This window comes from Labeo rohita, chromosome 21 (assembly GCF_022985175.1).
Source record: "Labeo rohita strain BAU-BD-2019 chromosome 21, IGBB_LRoh.1.0, whole genome shotgun sequence".
NCBI classification, from domain to species: domain Eukaryota; kingdom Metazoa; phylum Chordata; class Actinopteri; order Cypriniformes; family Cyprinidae; genus Labeo; species Labeo rohita.
Window position 1 is genome coordinate 1,687,833 of NC_066889.1, and position 18,201 is coordinate 1,706,033.

General features: G+C 35.1%; 1 protein-coding gene across 1 annotated transcript in view; it reads left to right on the forward strand.

Annotated features, from left to right (window-relative positions):
• Positions 1-294: 294 nt before the first annotated feature.
• The window catches only part of fstl4 (follistatin-like 4), a 197,798-nt gene continuing 179,891 nt past the window's right edge, over positions 295-18,201 (forward strand). The window contains exons 1-2 of the mRNA XM_051093964.1: positions 295-613; positions 10,155-10,287. Of these exons, the coding sequence (XP_050949921.1) occupies positions 10,159-10,287 (129 nt within the window). The 5' untranslated portion in view covers positions 295-613; positions 10,155-10,158. The remainder of the gene's footprint in view (positions 614-10,154; positions 10,288-18,201) is intronic.

Here is an 18,201-nt window from a genome sequence, read left to right on the forward strand (position 1 = left end):
TTTTTCACAAATGTCCAGTTGTCATTTATTTATACAAATTATAGAAAGTGCAGTTTCTGTTGGATAACCCACCCCCTTTTTTTAAAACCTTTATTTTTGATTTCATAATTATTTTTACATTTTGCCATTAAGAAGGCATTATATGATGAATTTACATTTAAAGCTACATTTAGGTTCACAACGCTGCTGTTTTTGTTTTTTTTCTTTTAGTGTTCTTTTTTTTTTTTCTAGTGTGTATATACAGTTGCCTACTGTTCCAAATATAGATATGACTTTAATGTGATGTCTCTTGTGAAGTGTTTCTGTTCACACACGCACACACACACATGCACGAGTGTGACAGCAGTGCAGTAGACACCGGGATCTTCTCAGGCGCGGTGTGTGTGTTATATATATGCGCTGTGTGACGTCGCAGGCAATGTGCGTGTGTGTATGTGTGTGAGAGAGCAGTTGAAATAGGGTGAGCTGGAATAGCGGGTCACTCTCAGTTGAAGGATGGAGTGAGAGCGGGTGTGTTCTTCCGTTCGCGTGGACTGTGAGGGTCTGTGAGTCTCTGGACACCTATAACGCGCATTTCACGCAGCATTTCTGTCTCCGCGCAGGAACACGACAGGTAACGAGCTACAGTCACTTTATTCGGTGCTGCTGCACGGGATGCTTGCGCGTCGCGATTTCCGTCTCATTTGCGCTCTGCGTCTGAACTGGATTCACATTCTCGCTTTATGCCGTTTGTTTGTATCGAGTACCTCAACAGGAGTCTTTACTGGACTCTTGGTTTGTGCAGTCAGCGTTTATGTGTCACTGCCTATCTAGACAGCACTTGTGGGCACCAGAGGAGCGCAGAGCGGCTGCGGGCATCGTTCGCACCGGCAGTGATGCCCAAACGTGCGGTCTAGTTAGGCAGCTACACAAGCACTGGGTTTACGGTACAGCCGAGGTGATTAGTGCATCTGACTCAAACTCACACATCGGGTAGATTAGAGGTGCAGCACATCAACGGTACACCACATATTTGATCGGACCTGCACTTAGACCAGCAAGTTTTATTACAGCTCACGTTTAATCAGAATTTACCTTCATTTATTCTTATAGAGTACGCTGTTTATTTATTTTTTAATCGCTTTATTCATAAAAGCAAAACATAACTGTTTATTGTAGCCTACAGTATATACCTTACATATATTTCTAGCAATACATTTTTTTTTTCAAATACAACTTCATATACTTTTTTGTGCAATCACAATTTTGTAAAGGAATAGGTTATTTACTTATTTGTAACAGAAGAGAATGTAAAAAATACAGGTTAAACTGTAACATTATATTATATTTGATACATGTACAATGTTGTTTAAGTGTTGTTGTAAGTAAAATGTAAGTAAAAAGTATGATTCTCCAAATTCTTGAAAAAAATTCAAACCATCACATTTGCACTGTTATTTAGTTTATTACATGTTTATAGCATGCATCATTATATGAGCTTCCATGAAGGTGCTTTGTGTTTGTGTGGGTTGCACTTTCATCTGTCTTTATGTTATTATTAGTCACAGACGGTTACTGGAGAGGTCACTTGTGGTGAAATTGAAGTCATCATGTTGCCTTCTGCTGTATTGTGTGTTATTGTATGTGTGTTATTATTACAGATTTTAACATCCCAAATAGGTTGGTATATTAACGTTCTATAAATTTCAGGCACTGAAATGGTTGTAACATCATCATTGTGTTTTGTAATGTAATGTTCTAGCACGGCTGCGAGTTTTCACCATAAATTTAAGAGAAAAACATGTTTACAGTGCAGTCTACAAATGTGTATCAAAGGAAAGACAGTGTATGTTTGGCATAACAGCTAATGAAATCTCGCTATAAGTTTTATTGTGATTTTTATTTTATTTTTATACTAAACACAGTGCAATGCTATTATTACCATAGTGCGTATTGCCTTTGAAACTGTGTTGTGTTGGAACATTCGCTTCAGCTTTAGAAATAAACCAAAATGGTTTACGGTACAAAGGAAATGACAGTATTACCATGAACATAACCTGACAATTTTGTACATACATGAAGAAAAGCAGAAGTTTGACTAGGGTCTTATTTTCATTTACTTTGTGTGTTTTTGTTATTGGGTTTTGAGGATGAGTGCATCACACAACCTGCCCATGTTGACATCTGTCTAAATATGCTTGCACATAGAGTTTTATTGGACGCAAAAACATTTTATTTTATTTTATTTTGTATTTTATTTTATTTTATTTTTTTTTTATTTCCATACTTAATTATTGTAATAAACCTGCTAGCAATTATAAGGTTAGTTGTGTTTAGTATTTTTTAATCCCTGCTGTTGAAAACCCCATCAGAACAGACCTGCGACCCGCTGCTGTAGAGCATCCGAGTGGATTACACACTCATATATGAACTGATAATGGAGGCACGGGGACAGCGTGATATTTCTGATGATGCTTCATCGAGAGAACAGATGTGATCTAATGAATATAGGTGAATAATCTCAAGCAGCAGAATACATCACTATTGTGATGTCTTCATGCAGTCATACAGAGTGTCTGATTGTTATTCCCAGTCAGTCCATCACTTGTTTCAATCCGTATTGAGAATTGCTCAGGTTCGGTTCAACGTGTAATCTGCACTCCAACAGGAAGCTCTCGAAAATGTCACACAAGTTATTTTTAAATTTTGTGATGCTATTCACGTTCTTGCTGCAATATTTGAAGCCGTTTGTTTGGATCTGTGCTCTTGTTTACACAAATATTGGGAGATTTTTGTTTGTTTTGTTCATTCATGATATGTGCTAACCTTTTCTGCAAACCTTGTGTAAACTCAACCTGTAGATGAACCGTAACAGCTAACTGGCGTTTCTCTTTGTGGTGGAGCTTTGTAATTTATACTGGGTGAAAAGATTATTATTATTACCAATTTTTTTTTTTGTCGAGTCTCATATAGAGCTGCTTAACCAGATTTAACTCATGAAGTCATTTACTGGCGCTGTTGTTGTCAGTTTACATGATGTCTGTTTATATAAAACCTGATATAGTTAGCATAACAGAATTATTTTATGCCATTACCAAAGTTTAGCTATAATGTATGATAATGTAAACTGATTTACTGTTTAGATTTTACATTCTCTTCTTTATATGCTCAAAGCTTTTGTGAAGAAACCTATATACACTTATACAATAAAAAACAATAAAAGACTGAAACATGTTTCCATCCAAAATTTCCGGACATTTAAAAATGCACATGTGCACTTCACATATTAAAACCTACAGACGCAAATGAGATCACCCTGGATTAACATACGAAATGCCAACAGAACGACCGAAGTTTGAATGTGTTTGCTGATGAATCAGAAGGGTTTATAATCTGAAATACCTTCTTTTGCCACAAAGAACCTTTAGTGAAACAGGTTCTTCAGATGTTAAAGGTTCTTCATGGAACCATTTAGACAAAAAAGGTTCTTCTATGGCATCATGAAGCACCTTTATTTTTAAGAGTGTAAGCTTAACAACCACCTTACTATTAATAAGCAGCAAATTAGGAGTGTATTGAGGCAAAAATCATAGTTAATAGTTAGTTAATAGAGAGAACTGGACCTTAAAATAAAGTGTGGCTGAGCTGGGTATTATAAATTTTGGACATCTCATCAAATATTGTGAATGCAGTTAGTTTGCTGGGCCATGCACACATTCAGGCACTTTCCTGATGCTGTTCTCCTGTCTTCACCATATCGCTTCCTATCTTTGACTGACACTAATATGAGCAAAAAAAGAAAAATTATTTGAAGAAAGAAAGAAATTGGGCAAAGTATGCAGACGAGGTATGTCTTAAATGTGAAGCACATCATGGGCAGGACCATTGCTTGCCAATTAGATTAATTAGATTAGATTAAATAAAGACAGTTTCAATACATTTGTTTCTTACTGCACTTTTACGTAAGCACAAATCAAGAATGTCAACTTGCGTGGTGTTATTTGTAGATTTATTCGCAGCACACCGTGTGAATGACCGTGCGAAAGAAAACAGACTGTATTACACTTTCAGTTAAGTAGAATCTCTCAAAAGAGATTGCTAAACTCCAGCCTACATGTTTGCTGGTGTTTTCAGCTCATCAGCACTTTTCCATAATGCAGAGAGAGTGTGTGTGTGCATGGTTGCCAGATTGGGAGGATAAAGTAAAACGCTGGGCAGAAAATGTATCGATTTCTTAAAAAAGCTCATTTCAGAATAAATAACCAGCGGGCAAATATTGCAAATGACTATGCTTAATAAATCAAGAGAAGCAGAAACTGTGATCACGATTAATATATGATTCATCATGCAACCCTGTCTAAAAACTGAACCAACATTGAACAGACTTGATCTAAATAATGAAACTATTTTTAGTTTTTCAGAGCTGCTTTATAGCAGAATATGGATCTCTTCATGTTTGAGTTTTTATAATTAATTCTCCTGTTTTCTTGTTTATTTCTGTGAAGCCGCTTTGACACAATCTGGATTGTATAAAGCGCCATAAAAATCAACTTGGCTATAAATCATCGTAATTCAACATTAGTATAGCAATGGCTTGAAGTTGAATTACAGGCAAAAAGTAAATCTTTTTGTAACACGTGTCTATTAATCAGGAATTATTACTGCACAAATTGTAAGAAAAAAAATATCCAAAGTTTTACTGCAGACAAAAGCCATAACACAGCTCAGACTGAAGCTGCCAGCTTTATGTTTCACTTTGGTCCAAGATGAAGAGCATGCAGATCTTTATTTTGATGGGTAGAATATAAGTACTAAACAAATCACCAGCATCAGCTGCTGTTGTCAGAAGACTTATACTTCAGCATTAGTGCTGGAAATGACACTTCATCACCTTATCGCTTTCATGATAAAGACACAATGTCTGCATGCTTTCAAATGCTGCTGAATGCTGTTTGCATATGGGATAGATTAAAATGTATGCATACTGTATAATGTACAAAGGAAAGTGTATAACAGTTTCTCTTAAATATAAACATTCCATGTAGTTAATTTAAGAACACATGCATAGTCATTGTAATGTAGCAAAATGCTGTTTAAAAGTCATTTTAGCCAACCATTCTAACTTCCCAAAAGCATTTTGTATCAATTTATTTTCGGCTTTTCTCTTATATAGATTTGTTTTGTATATTTATTTATAAGAACACATTCTCTCAGGTGTATAGTTATATATTATTTCATACTCAAATATGCATGATTATGTTTGTATGTATTGTGTCTATAATCTCATATTAATTTATGCAGCATTGCTGATTTTAGTGATTGTTATCAGGCTCATTTGGGAGCTAGTGATTAGTTCAATAAATTACCTTGTTAACTGTTAGTGAGTAAAAAATTTTTTTCTTTTTCTTTGTAACAATACATTTTTAGAGCAGACAGCAGCTCTAAATGGATTCAATAATACACACCTATTCGTTATTGATTTGTGTCTCAAGGTATTGACTAAGCTGCTTCATTTTCAGATACAACCTGTAGCATATTTTCAGTATTTTTACCCACAAATTAACACATTCAATTCAGTTAAATTGAAGTTAATTTGTATAGCTCTTTTCACAATACAAATTGTTGCAAAGCAGCTTTACTGAAAATTAAAGTTTTTTTTTTACACTATATTTAGTAGTAGCTTACTAGTGGTGACCATGTCAGGTTGATGTATATGGTAGATATGTATGGTTAAACACATGAAAGTTTAGTTGGTATAAATTGATGTATGTAGGTTGGTTCAGTGATGTTAAATGATATTTTTGGCTTGAAATCAGCTCTTGGACAGCCCTTGGGAGTGAGAACATGCAGCCTGTTACTGACAGCAAATGAAACTTTAATTGATTTTATAGGTTGTTATATTTTTGTAAAGCATCTGATAAATTATTCAGTCTGTTGTTTTGGTTTTTTTCTGCTTCTGACGCCGCTAAAGAGTTGTGCACACAAACTGGCTGCATTTGTGTTTGTCATTTGACACATAAACCCCAAAATGTAACGATTCCCCTGTGAAAAACTAACAAATTTGACTTGTCAAATATTTTGTTTGTACGCTTTTTGCATCTTTCTTTACAATACACAATGCTTGCTTTGATATTTGTATCAAGTACTGTGACATTCAGATGTCTACTTAGTGTAATTGGTGCACTTTACAATAAAGCTCTATAGACCAATTTGGAGTAGACGTCACAGTGACGTCACTTGCAGCTGCGCGCGCATAGTGGTTGCAGAAAAACAATGGTAACAAGTGGAGGTAAACGGGAAAAATGCATGGGATAAGAGAAAAAAAAATATTTTTGTGCCTTTTGATGTCAAAATTGAAATGTAAATCATTTTTATAAAATACTGTTGTCAAAGACGCCATTTGAAGCTAAACGCATACGTTTAAACGGACATACTATGGATGAAAACTGCTATGATTACTCTACTTTTAAAGCATAAATTTGATTTAAACAATGTCTACATAATATTCACATATGCTGTTCATATTGTATTAGCCCTACAGTTACAGCATGAATATTATTTAAACCTATTACTGTTAACATTTTTACATAACATTTTTTATTTTATCTCACAATTCTGACCTTTTTTCTCACAAATGCAAGGTTATATCTCCTACTTGGGACTTTATAACTCGATTTAACAAAACTAGTGAGATTGTTTATTCTGAGGGAAAAAAAAAAACAAAAAAACAGAAGTGTGGAATATAAACTCTGTGCTGAGGGGAAAAGAGACAATGACAAGTTGTTTTTCATCTAGAGCTGTGAGATATAATTTTGGAATTGCGAAAATAAAGTCAGAATTTTTAAATATAAAATCAAATGTACCTTTTTTTATTCTTTTATTCCATGGCTCCATAGTCTGCCACTTGAATCGTCATCCCTGTTTTGGATCTGTAAGACTATCCCACTATCTAATGTTAATTTCGTTGAATAACAGTGCTTGGTGGGTGACAAGCGCTGGGTGACAAGCTCTTGTAACATGCGAATAACATTTTGAAAATGACATCTAATCAATATAAGCTATACTCTTTTTAAATCTAAGTATTTTGTACCGTATCCGTGTAATTCTCTAGCCCGGGTTTTCTGCAACCATGCTGCGTGCACATCCCGAATGTTTACAAACAGATAATTGGTCTATTTGTTAACATTAATTAACCGTCAATTAATAAACAATAATTTTAGCATTTACTAATACACTATTAAAATCAAAAGTTGCATCTGTTAATATTGTTTAATGGACCTCAGCTAATATAAACTAACGATAACACTTGGAATAGAGAACAATTCTCACTATTAACGGGTTACTTATTAGCATGCCTATTATTGACATATTGGCTGTTTATTAGTACTTATAAAGCACATATTCTGCATGACCATATTCTACATCCCTAATCCTAACCAATACATACATTTAACAACTACCTTACTAGCTATTATATATAGTGAGAATTGGACCTTAAAAATAAAGTGTGACCAAATTAATAAATGCTGAAACAAATATTTTGCTTATTGTTAGTTTAAGTAAGTTAATGCATTAACTAATAAAACTTTATAGTAAAGTTTTACCATCTAATTTAAGTCTCTACGTGCTTTTTGTGTCCACTGTAATAGTATGTGATGTGAAATACAGTATGTGAAAGGATAAGGCTGTATTATAGATCATACATCAAGTTTCAAATATGAATCATCACAGGAAACATAGCTTCTGATGTAGTGATGTCTGGTTAGCATGAGGTGTGCTTGAGCGCTTGTTTCTGTGGCCTTGCGCAAATCATCTGCAAAGATGAGAGGCTCTTTTGAAATATTTTTTGTACACTCTCTCTAGAAAATGCTGCTACATTATGCCTGGGTGGTTTAGACATTTTCATACAAAGTATATACATTATACTTGTATCATTATACACCAAATTCGATGTTTCATACTGACATAAAGGTTTGCTTTTTATGAGGCAAATATTTCTTGGTTACACAACTTTCACACAAACTTACAACTGTTTAAAACATTTATGGAAGTTTTGTCTACTAAAAGTTTTGTGAGAAAAGTGCACGATCTAAGTTGTAAATATGAGAATGCTTTATTTAAACTCATATAATTTAATGAACAGCCAATGTCAGGTGCTCTGAAATTTTTTTTATACATTTGCAAAATGTTTTCCTCAGTGCACATATAACAATGCTGTTTGAAAGTTGTATCTTTGTGTGTAAGCACTGGCCGTCAGTATTTCCATCATGCTTACAGGCTTGTCTGACAGCAGTCAAGTCCCTCTAGCGGTTCAAGCGCAAAACCGGTTACTTTGGGAGGAACATTGTTTAGGTCCTGATGTGAGTTGTGCTTCGGCCGCGCTATTCTGTGCGGATGAATCTGATGATTATGGATGATTGTTTTATAAGTGCAAATGTCAAAAACAAATCAAAATTCTCCCAATAATGAAAGAGGAATATCTGAAAAATATGTGCTGGTATGGAGCTTATATGCCGCTGCTGTTTTGAAATCAAAAATATAATACCATAAGAAACATTTTCCAGTGCTGACATTAAACAAAAATGGCTAGATTTATATTTGATAACAATGGAAACTATAACTTGCCAAGGCTATTCATACAGTAGCCAAACAGACCAAAGCCATCACTGGTTTAGAAATTGTTACCAACATTGCATTGTTCTGTGAACCTAGTGAATGCACAGCAGATGTGAGACTATGCTGATTTGTGTTTTATTACGGGTCTGTTGCTTTCCAGCATTGTTTGCAAACTGACCTTAGCCTGAACTTCTTTTATTTATTTACGGATACGATGTAAACGCAGGGATGCATAACCAAGTGAAATTTCTAAAATTAAGTCTTAAATGCCGCCAAAATGAATAAAATTTAGATTATAATACTGGGCATGCACATGAGCAGCAGTAAACATAAATGGCATGTCAGATGCAGATTCTCTTCCACCTTTGCAGTGTAAAGATATCTTTTGTTCATGCTGTTTGTTGTACACAGTTTGTAGTATTGGAGTTGACTGAAATTACTGATTAAATTTAAGTATTTACATAACAACACTGATGCATTTAATAAGGTAATTATAAAAAAAGGTTGCGCTTACAAAGGGGGGAAAAAAACAACCTGGAAATCAGTTCCAGGAGGCAGGTATTGCCCCTTAATAAAAAAGTAATTTTTTTGGCCCTGCTCTATTGATTCAAGGTAAAACACTTTAGGCCTAATTATTTATTACGAGAACACTTATTCAGCTTTTTTAGTCAGTTTTTGCATTGGGACTGTAATTTTATCTGCCTGTTACATTTATTTCATTAAGAAGTGGTTAGGTTTAGAGTAAGAGTAAGATAAAATGCTCAAAAATATCTATAAGTAACTATAAAAATAATAAATATAAAAATCTAATTTCTACTTTTACAGAGTGATGCGAAAAATTAAATGCATAATCAGTACTTTACAGATAACACAAGCATGGTCACATTTTTGCCAGTAAAACTAGATTTATGATCGTGCAGACATCAATGCCCTTCATGTTACTGGTTGATGTTAAGCTGACGTTAAAGGAATAGTTCAGCTAAAGTTAAAAATTTGCTGAAATATTTTCCTTCACTGGCGCAGATTTGGAAAAATTGAGCATTACATCACTTGCTCACCAGTCAGTCCTCTGCAGTGAATGGGTGCTGTCAGAATGGCACTTTTTACAAACACAGATTTTAGCTTGACAAGATTTGATTAAGTTGAGGCACATTGCTTGTGGATTATTGTGATGTTTTTATCCGCTGTTTGGACTCTCATTCTGACGGCACCCATTCACTGCAGAGGATTCACTGGCGAGCAACTGATGAAATGCTACATTTCTCTAAATCTTTTCTGATGAAGAAACTAACTGAGGACATTTTCAGCAGTTTTTGGGTAAACTCTTCCTTTAAACATTTCTCAATTAAAACATTGTGTTACTGAGATGCTTATGTTGTCAATAAAGTGATGCACATTTCTACTGGACATGTGGTAATATCATATGTATATTTTGGTATTGTAAAGCGTTTCTGTAATTGTACTGCTCAATGAAGTACCGTTGATGTGCTTTGTGTGTTTGAGTGGCGGCTCTGTGCTGGAAAATGATGCTCATTATGTACATGTTCTTCTCTTGACAGGCTGATGCTGATGGGCTGGTTGGGCGTTTGGGCTTTGTCCGTCCTGCTCGGATCTTCCCCATGGCTGGCTTATGGAGTCCGAGCCAGCGCTGGAACCGAATCTACAGTAAAGGAGGTTGAAGAGGGACTTCAGGTAATAGTGCGTTTCATTTCCTTTTGTTCATGTTCATGTTCTGGGTCTCAGAATTTTTAGCCAGTTCCCCACCACTTTTTGAAAGTAATTGGAAAAAAATAGCTTGTGAAAGACATAGCATGTACAACACAGAAAAAAAACATATTTAATCTGTCATTCTGCATAATTTAATTCATGTAACATATACATGATACATTTACGACATACAAATACATTTGTATTTCAACCTTTTTAATGCAGCTCATTCGCTTTACACACTAGTAGTGCACTGTTAATGTGGTTGTTTGTCTAAATACGATACCATCATCTGGCTTACCTGTTATCCATAAGGAACAAGACGTTACTGCAACAAACAGTTTTCTCTTATTCGTTTGAATTAGTCATTATCCGTGCCTTTCTGAATAAGGTCTTTGGCTTCTGCCACATCTCTTACAATGCTCCCTAAAAGGTCTAGTCAGAGTGAGTATCCAGTCAAAAACTCAGTGATTCAAATGATCCAATCTGAGTGAGTCTCCAGTAAACAAATCACTGATTCAAATAATTTCGTCAGACCGAGTCTCGAGTAAACAACTCACTGATTCAAATGATCCGGTCAGAGTGAGTCTCCAGTTAACAACTCACTGATTCAAATTAATCAGTCAGAACGAATCTTGAGTAAACAACACACTGATTCAAATGATCTTGTCAGGGTAAGTCTCCAGTTAACAACTCACTGATTCAAATTATCCAGTTAGAGCGAGTCTCCAGTCAACAAGTTGCTGATTCAAATGATCTGGTCAGAGCGAGTCTTCAGTAAACAACTCACTGATTCAAATGATCCAATCAGAGCGAGTGTCCCGTAAACAAATCACTAATTCAAATGATTCAGTCAGAGCAAGTCTCCAGCAAACAAATCACTGATTCAGCCAGAACGAGTCTTGAGTAAACAACACACTGATTCAAATGATCTGGTCACTGCGAGTCTCCAGTAAACAACTCACTGATTCAAATGATCCAATCAGAGTGAGTGTCCCATAAAACAAATCACTGATTCAAATGATTCAGTCAGAACGAGTCTTGAGTGAACAACACACTGATTTAAATTATCTGGTCAGTGTGAGTCTCCAGTAATCAACTCACTGATTCAAATGATCCAATCAGAGCGAGTGTCCCGTAAACAACTCACTGATTCAGATAATTCAGTCAGAGTGAGTCTTCAGTTAACAATTCAGTAAATTCACAAGTCTGACTCAAAATGAGCCAAAAATGGGAGTTCCTCAGAGTTTGGGTGTGTGGATGACTGATGATTCGAAAAGTAAGTTACTAATGGAGAATTTTAGGATTTATTATTGTAAAAGAAACATTTAGGGACAGCCCTAAAATGTAGTAATAATCTCTTTTGTGTTCTTCCTTGTAACTGTCTGAATGGCCAGAAACACGAACTGTATTAAGCAGAATGCAAAAATAGTTGTGCAAGTAGTCCATTAATCAATAACTAAAACTAGGCATGCTTACAGGACAAACAGCTCTGATTTTTCATCAAATGATGCTGGACGGTTCTTTGAAGGGCTAATAAAGCTCTTAATGAGCCTCTTCAGTTTGCAAATGTCATGTCTAATGTGAATGTAGTGGTAGGAATTGTTTGTCCCAGATGAGATCTTGAGGAGTTTATCATTGTTTTCAAGCACGCACTGAACACTGGGCGTCAAGCTCATTGTGAGGCCTGCTGGGACTTTTATCGCGCTAATGACTTCTCAGTGCTGTAAGACAAAGACAAGAGGCATTACTAAACACAGTGCAGCAGTTCAGAATCAATATGCGTTATAGTTCAACTACTTCGTTTTATTACTGTTTTTTTTTTTTTTTTTTTTTTTTGGTCAGCTTTTTAGTCAATTTAGAGTAATCACATGTTGTTGTTCCTGTGAGATTCAGTGAGGGTAAGCAGGTTAGTTAGAGATGTTGCAGACTCATATGCACATTTGCCAAATGAAAGTAGTAATGACAGGATGGGCCCTATGAAATCTGTTTTATTTTTTCCCAAATTCTCTTTTATTTCTAAATTCCATTTTTTTTCCCATTTGATTTTTTTCTGGAAATGATATTAATCAAAAAGCAGCTTTTAAGGCTAACTGGCCTAATTAATTGAACTCATGAAAGTTATACAATTTAACAGCAGTTTATTAAAAACAATCAAATTTAATTTTTTCTCAAATTTTGTTTTATTTTTATATTTTTTTATTTTATTAATTATTATAATATTTTAACCAAATTCTGGATTCCATTTTAATGAATAAATTAAATGTTCGTAATCAAAAGCATATGTAATTAAGTGAATTTCTTAAAACAACATAATACTTTTTTTTTTAAAATCCATACCAGGGCTATATTCAATTTTTTTTTTTTTTTTTTTTTTTTTTTTTTTAATTATTATTCTGTGTTTCTTTTATTCTTTTTTTTTTTATTCTTATTCTTTATTCTGTTATTCTTCTTCTTATTTTTTTATTCTTTTTTTTTTATTCTATTTAGCTTTTAATCAGACAAAAATTAAACAAACCCTTTCTATTTTTTGGTAAACAAAGCGGTAAACAGAGGTTTACTGTTAAAACACAGGGAAAAAAAAGTGTGATTATTCCTTTAAAAAAGTTTTATTTTTACTACTACTTCTAATAATCATATTAGTAGTATAAAGACGTACATTCTACTGTATAACAGCATTGTATTCTGCACCATTTAGTCACACAAAGACACGCAGAACATGCAGGATTTATATGTCACTTTGGCGATATCACTCTAGTGCCGTATTGAACACGTTTCAGCAGATTCCTTTATTTTACCTAAGGCTAAACTGGAAGGATTCATTTTGTCATCATTTACTTACCCTCATGTTTCTGAAAACCCATATGATGATTTTCTGTCTCGAATGTCTGAGCTGCTCTTTTTCACATGATGACAGAAATTGTCAGGCTCTAGAAATAACAAAACCACCATAATAGCAAATCTCAGTTACCAAATCGCCAAATGTGCTGCCTCAAGATGTGTTGAGCCAGGTTTGACGTCAATAATGTCAAATGCAGTTTGCTTTTGTGTGTCTTGTGATGTCAGTTTGAATGTATCTTTTTGAATGAGATTTGAGATGAGACTTGAGAGCCACAAGTGGAATGGATTGCTCTTATCATGGTGCTTTTGGCTTTTTATGGTGCATTTTTGGTTAAATAATTTGTGCCTGTGTGTTTGTTTATGCAAATTTACATTTTAATATAATATCTAATAATAGATCTAATGATAATGTAATAATTATAATATAATATGTCTAATAATAATAATAAAAATAATAATATTCAATATTAATATATAATAATAAAATATCTATAAAATCAAAATATCTATAATAAAGTAATTCCTTGTAAAATCAAATACATTTCAGAAACTTTGCCAGATAAAATGTTTGGTTTTGTATTTTTTTCTGAAGAAAAACAAACATAAATAACACAAAATATTAAATTTCATGGCAAATATTTACGGGGCAATCCACTGTTTTGTAGAGGAGGGTCAAAAAGGCAATTTTCACCTGCAATTTGGAGCCAAATTTCAGTGGGGTAAAAATGACTTTAGAAAGTTGGCAGCATTATGATGTTATTTTTATACAGAGATTGGTAGGTCTGTTAGTAAAATCTGTTGACAGTACATCCTACATTTGTTTCTCGACCACTGAAAATGGGTAAAATTGAACAGTTTCACATGGAGCTGCATTGAAATCCCCATATCTCTGGAACCAAACCATATAGAATAATATGCTAATTATAAGCTTGATAATATTAAGAATTTGAATTCATATATCAGATATATTCAGATGTTTTGAGGGAAACAAAATACAGTTCAACGTTATTTGTTTTCAGACATTCATCCTTAAAAGAAAAAAGTATCAGCTGTATACAAAAGTGACTCACATTTGGTATTTGACCACTGGCTACCCTAGTAAAAAAAATAATAGATTTAAAATGCATTTATCTTATACTAAGTGTGTTCAAGCCTATAACTTAAAAACTGTAATTAAACTTTATTTGGAGTACTTCTTGTGCACAATGCACATTTCTTAATATTAAGCCTAAACTATGTTTTAATATCACTATTTATGAAGATTGTGTGATCCTTAAGTAATATCAGTTTTTAAATGCAAAATATTTAAAGTGTATCTGAAGTGTACTTGCAACAGTTCGACTGTAGCACAATCATATATACTTAAGTATATCTTTAGTTGGACTTTAAAACTACTTCTGCACAATTAAAGTGCATTAAGTACAAAATGAGTTGTTCCAATATAGCAAACTTTAAGTATACCAGTTCATTATACTAAAACTACAATTGCAGAGTATTTTTATTAAGTACATAATATGTAAATGTATTTGTAGTATACTTTAAATACATTTTAAATACATTTTAGTATATCTATTTTTCACTAGGGTATGTATGTATATATATATATAAAATCTTAATATCTCTGGAATTAAAAAATAATATATGTTTCTGGTTTGTTAAAATTGAAAATCTAAAAAGAGTTAAAAGTTGCAGCCATGCAATCTTAGAGGAAAAAACGTGAAAAATTGCTTTTGCTTGAATTTTGACCTTTGACCAACTGGCATATAATGCGACAAAGATGGACTTTCTTCTTCATTGACGTATTTCTTTCACTAGAAAGAAATGATCAAAATTAAAATTTGTAGCTGGGGATCTCTGGTTGAGCAGACACAGAATGACCCAATAATAAAATAAATTGTATTTATGACATTCAGGTGGTGCAGGGAAAATCACTACAGTAAATTATGCTTCCGCTACTAAATGACCTTCCACATTTACAGACATTAAGCTTTGTGAGAAAGACTTATTTAAAACATGCCTGTATAGAACACAGACCTGCAGTAGGAAAATAAATAGAGATCTGTAAGTGCTGCTGTTTGTTCAGTGGAGCGTACGCTGTAAAAAGCCCTTAGCTTGAACCCAGCACCATGTCAATCTCTCGACCTTCTAGTGTTAGTGTAACACACTAACCCCCCGAACATACCCGCTTTTTACTCATCAGAGTTATTACGGTATTAAATATGAATAGATTTATGGCGCAGCCATCCAGTGGTCATATTTGTAGCCACTTCATAAGTTTTTAACCTAGTTTACATGTTTGTACGTTGCAGTGAAGTTTACAGCAGTGCCACTCAATTGCTTTTAAGTCAGAAAGTACATTTTACCTAGAACCTACATCAAGTGCAGCACAACAAGGCTTTAAATTAACCCAAAATAAAATGTAAACTAAAAATCAGGAACATAATTACCTAAGCCATCAGCAATAATCAAAAGGTGAAACTTTTTTTAATAAGCATTTAAAAATTTTTTTTTTTTTTTTTTTAATTATTCTTCATTCAGCTTAACTTTTATCATTAATGAATGTTTATTTATTGAACATATGAATAAATGTTAATTTCTAACCTATTTTTGGGCAAGAAATACAGTATAGTAATTTTTAAGCAATAGTTGAGTCAAATGAAACTACCCAGAAGGTTGGTTTAAGCATTTACCCAACCACTGAGTCAAAACAACCCACTCGCTGGGTTTGTCACTATTTTACCCAGTGCTGGGTTGTTTTGAACCCAGCATTTTTTAGCATGTGGCCATCATACACTAAATGACTGAGGTGCACACATTACCAGGCTTTGAAGTCGTTCTGATCACAACAGTCTCATGCAGAATCATGCACTTTGTCGTTAGGATACTCGTGACAAATTGAAACAATATGTGTTCTAAAATCAGCTCAGAATATTAAATGTGTTAGATATCCTCCAACTAGGTGGATTCATACTCTGAAGCTACAAAATGTGACCATCATATGTAATTTTCAGAGATGTACTTAAATAGATTTTTCTGGTATCAGTACTTTACTTCACTATTTATTTTTCTGACTACTTTTTACTTTTACTCCTTACATTTTTACAGACATATCTGTACTTTCTACTTCTTATGTTTTCAAACCAGGCTTGTTACTTTAATTTTAATCAGTATATGGTGTATCACCATTCGATAACAAATCTCAAATAATAAGTTACTTTTTACTGGCAACGCGATTCGGCTCACGTGCGCTTCACATCTCCGCCAAATGATTTCTATCAGAGTAATCACTGCAAGTGACTCAAGATTGGAGTGGAAGCGCCGGGTGGATCATAGAGGCAAAACCACTGACCTGTTCAGGATTCAAGTGCAGATCAATTTCATCTGTAAACAAGCTGCTAAGAGTTGCTAGCAGTTTAATACTTAACTAAGTAAACAAAGACACAACTACAGCAGTAGTACTATAAACAAAACTAAACTAAATTACTATCATCACTCAAAATACTCTATGCTGAAGGACATCATTATTATCTACTGAAAAGTTACAGTAGTGATTTAGCAAACAAATGTTTTAAAACATTGTTTTGTAATATGTTCAGAGAGAGCTAGGGCAGATAACAACACAACCCTTACGAAAATTAAAACCAAAATCCATGGTTACTATTGTTAAACCATGGTAACCACAAATGAGCCATGGTTTTGTTACACTAACCATAGTCTAACCATGAGATGTGTAGTAAAACTATGGTTGTAGTTAAATTAAAACAGATTGTAATCAATCCGACAAAAAAAAACAAAAACAAAAAAACAACAACAACAAAAAAACATGGTTACTATACTTCTACTGTAATAAACGTCTCGGTTACCCTTGTTCCCTGATGGTGGGAATGGAGACGTTGTGTCGAGTAGTGTACGACACTAGGGGTCGCTCTTGGGAGCCCAAACACCTCTGACAGTATGGAAACAGGCCAATGAAAATTGGGTGTGCAGATCTGCATAGCTGGCCACGCCCTGTTCATCCGGGTATAAATAGGGCAGCATGTGCATCTGCTCACTCGTTCTGATGTGAGGAGCCAAGCATCTCAACTCACTCAGAGACGGTCCAGAGTTGTGGCATGGGAGACACAACGTCTCCGTTCCCTCCATCAGGGAACGAGGGTTACCATACGTAACCGAGACGTTCCCTATCTGTCGTACACTCCGAGTTGTGTCGAGTAGTGTACGACACTAGGGGTCCCCTGTCAAATCACGCCACAAGTCTGGCCGTGTCACGAGTGACCGGGCGCAGATAGTAACAAGCCAGCGTGTTAACATAAGTGCGACTCACCTCTTCGTGACCTTCCAACGTCCAAGAACTGACCTGTTACAGCAGTGTCCTGCAGCCGGGCCTGTCTCAGTGGAGCGGCTGAGCGTCTTGGCGGACATTGGGGAAGTGACTGTTTCCCGAGGGAAAGAGGCACTACGGAGATCACAATCTGCCCAGAGGGGGGGTATAAGTGAAAATTGTTAGGTATGGGACCCAGGATGGGCCTCACGTAAGGGAGACAGCCAAACCTAGGACCTTAGAGACCAACCTGATCTCAGGGGAAACACCGCACCATAATGAGCTATAGGTGGAAAATACACACATGGGGCCGCCTGAGGAGCCACTACATATGGGGCACAACTCCAATCATGAATAAACAGTGTTCATACCTTATGCTGGAGTTAGCAGCGAGTTCCTCCGCAAAACTCTGCCACGTCTGGAAGTGCCAATGATGGAGGGAGGAGTCCAGGGTTCACATCAGGAAACCTACTGAAACTTAGAAGCGTAATCACCAATTAGGGGAAGCGCTTTGAGCAAGCTCTACACCGACCAGTGTGCTTAAGTCAAGTGCTTGCGTTCAAGACTCTAGCTGAAACTGGCTCCATGCGCAAATTGTAAAATCTGGCGAATGTATTTGGTGTAGCCCAACCTGCAGCTCGACAGATGCCTGTTAATGAGGCCCCGTTTGCAAGAGCTGCCGAAGCAGCGACGCCCCTGGTTGAATGCGCTCTTATTCCTAGTGGGCAGGGTAAACC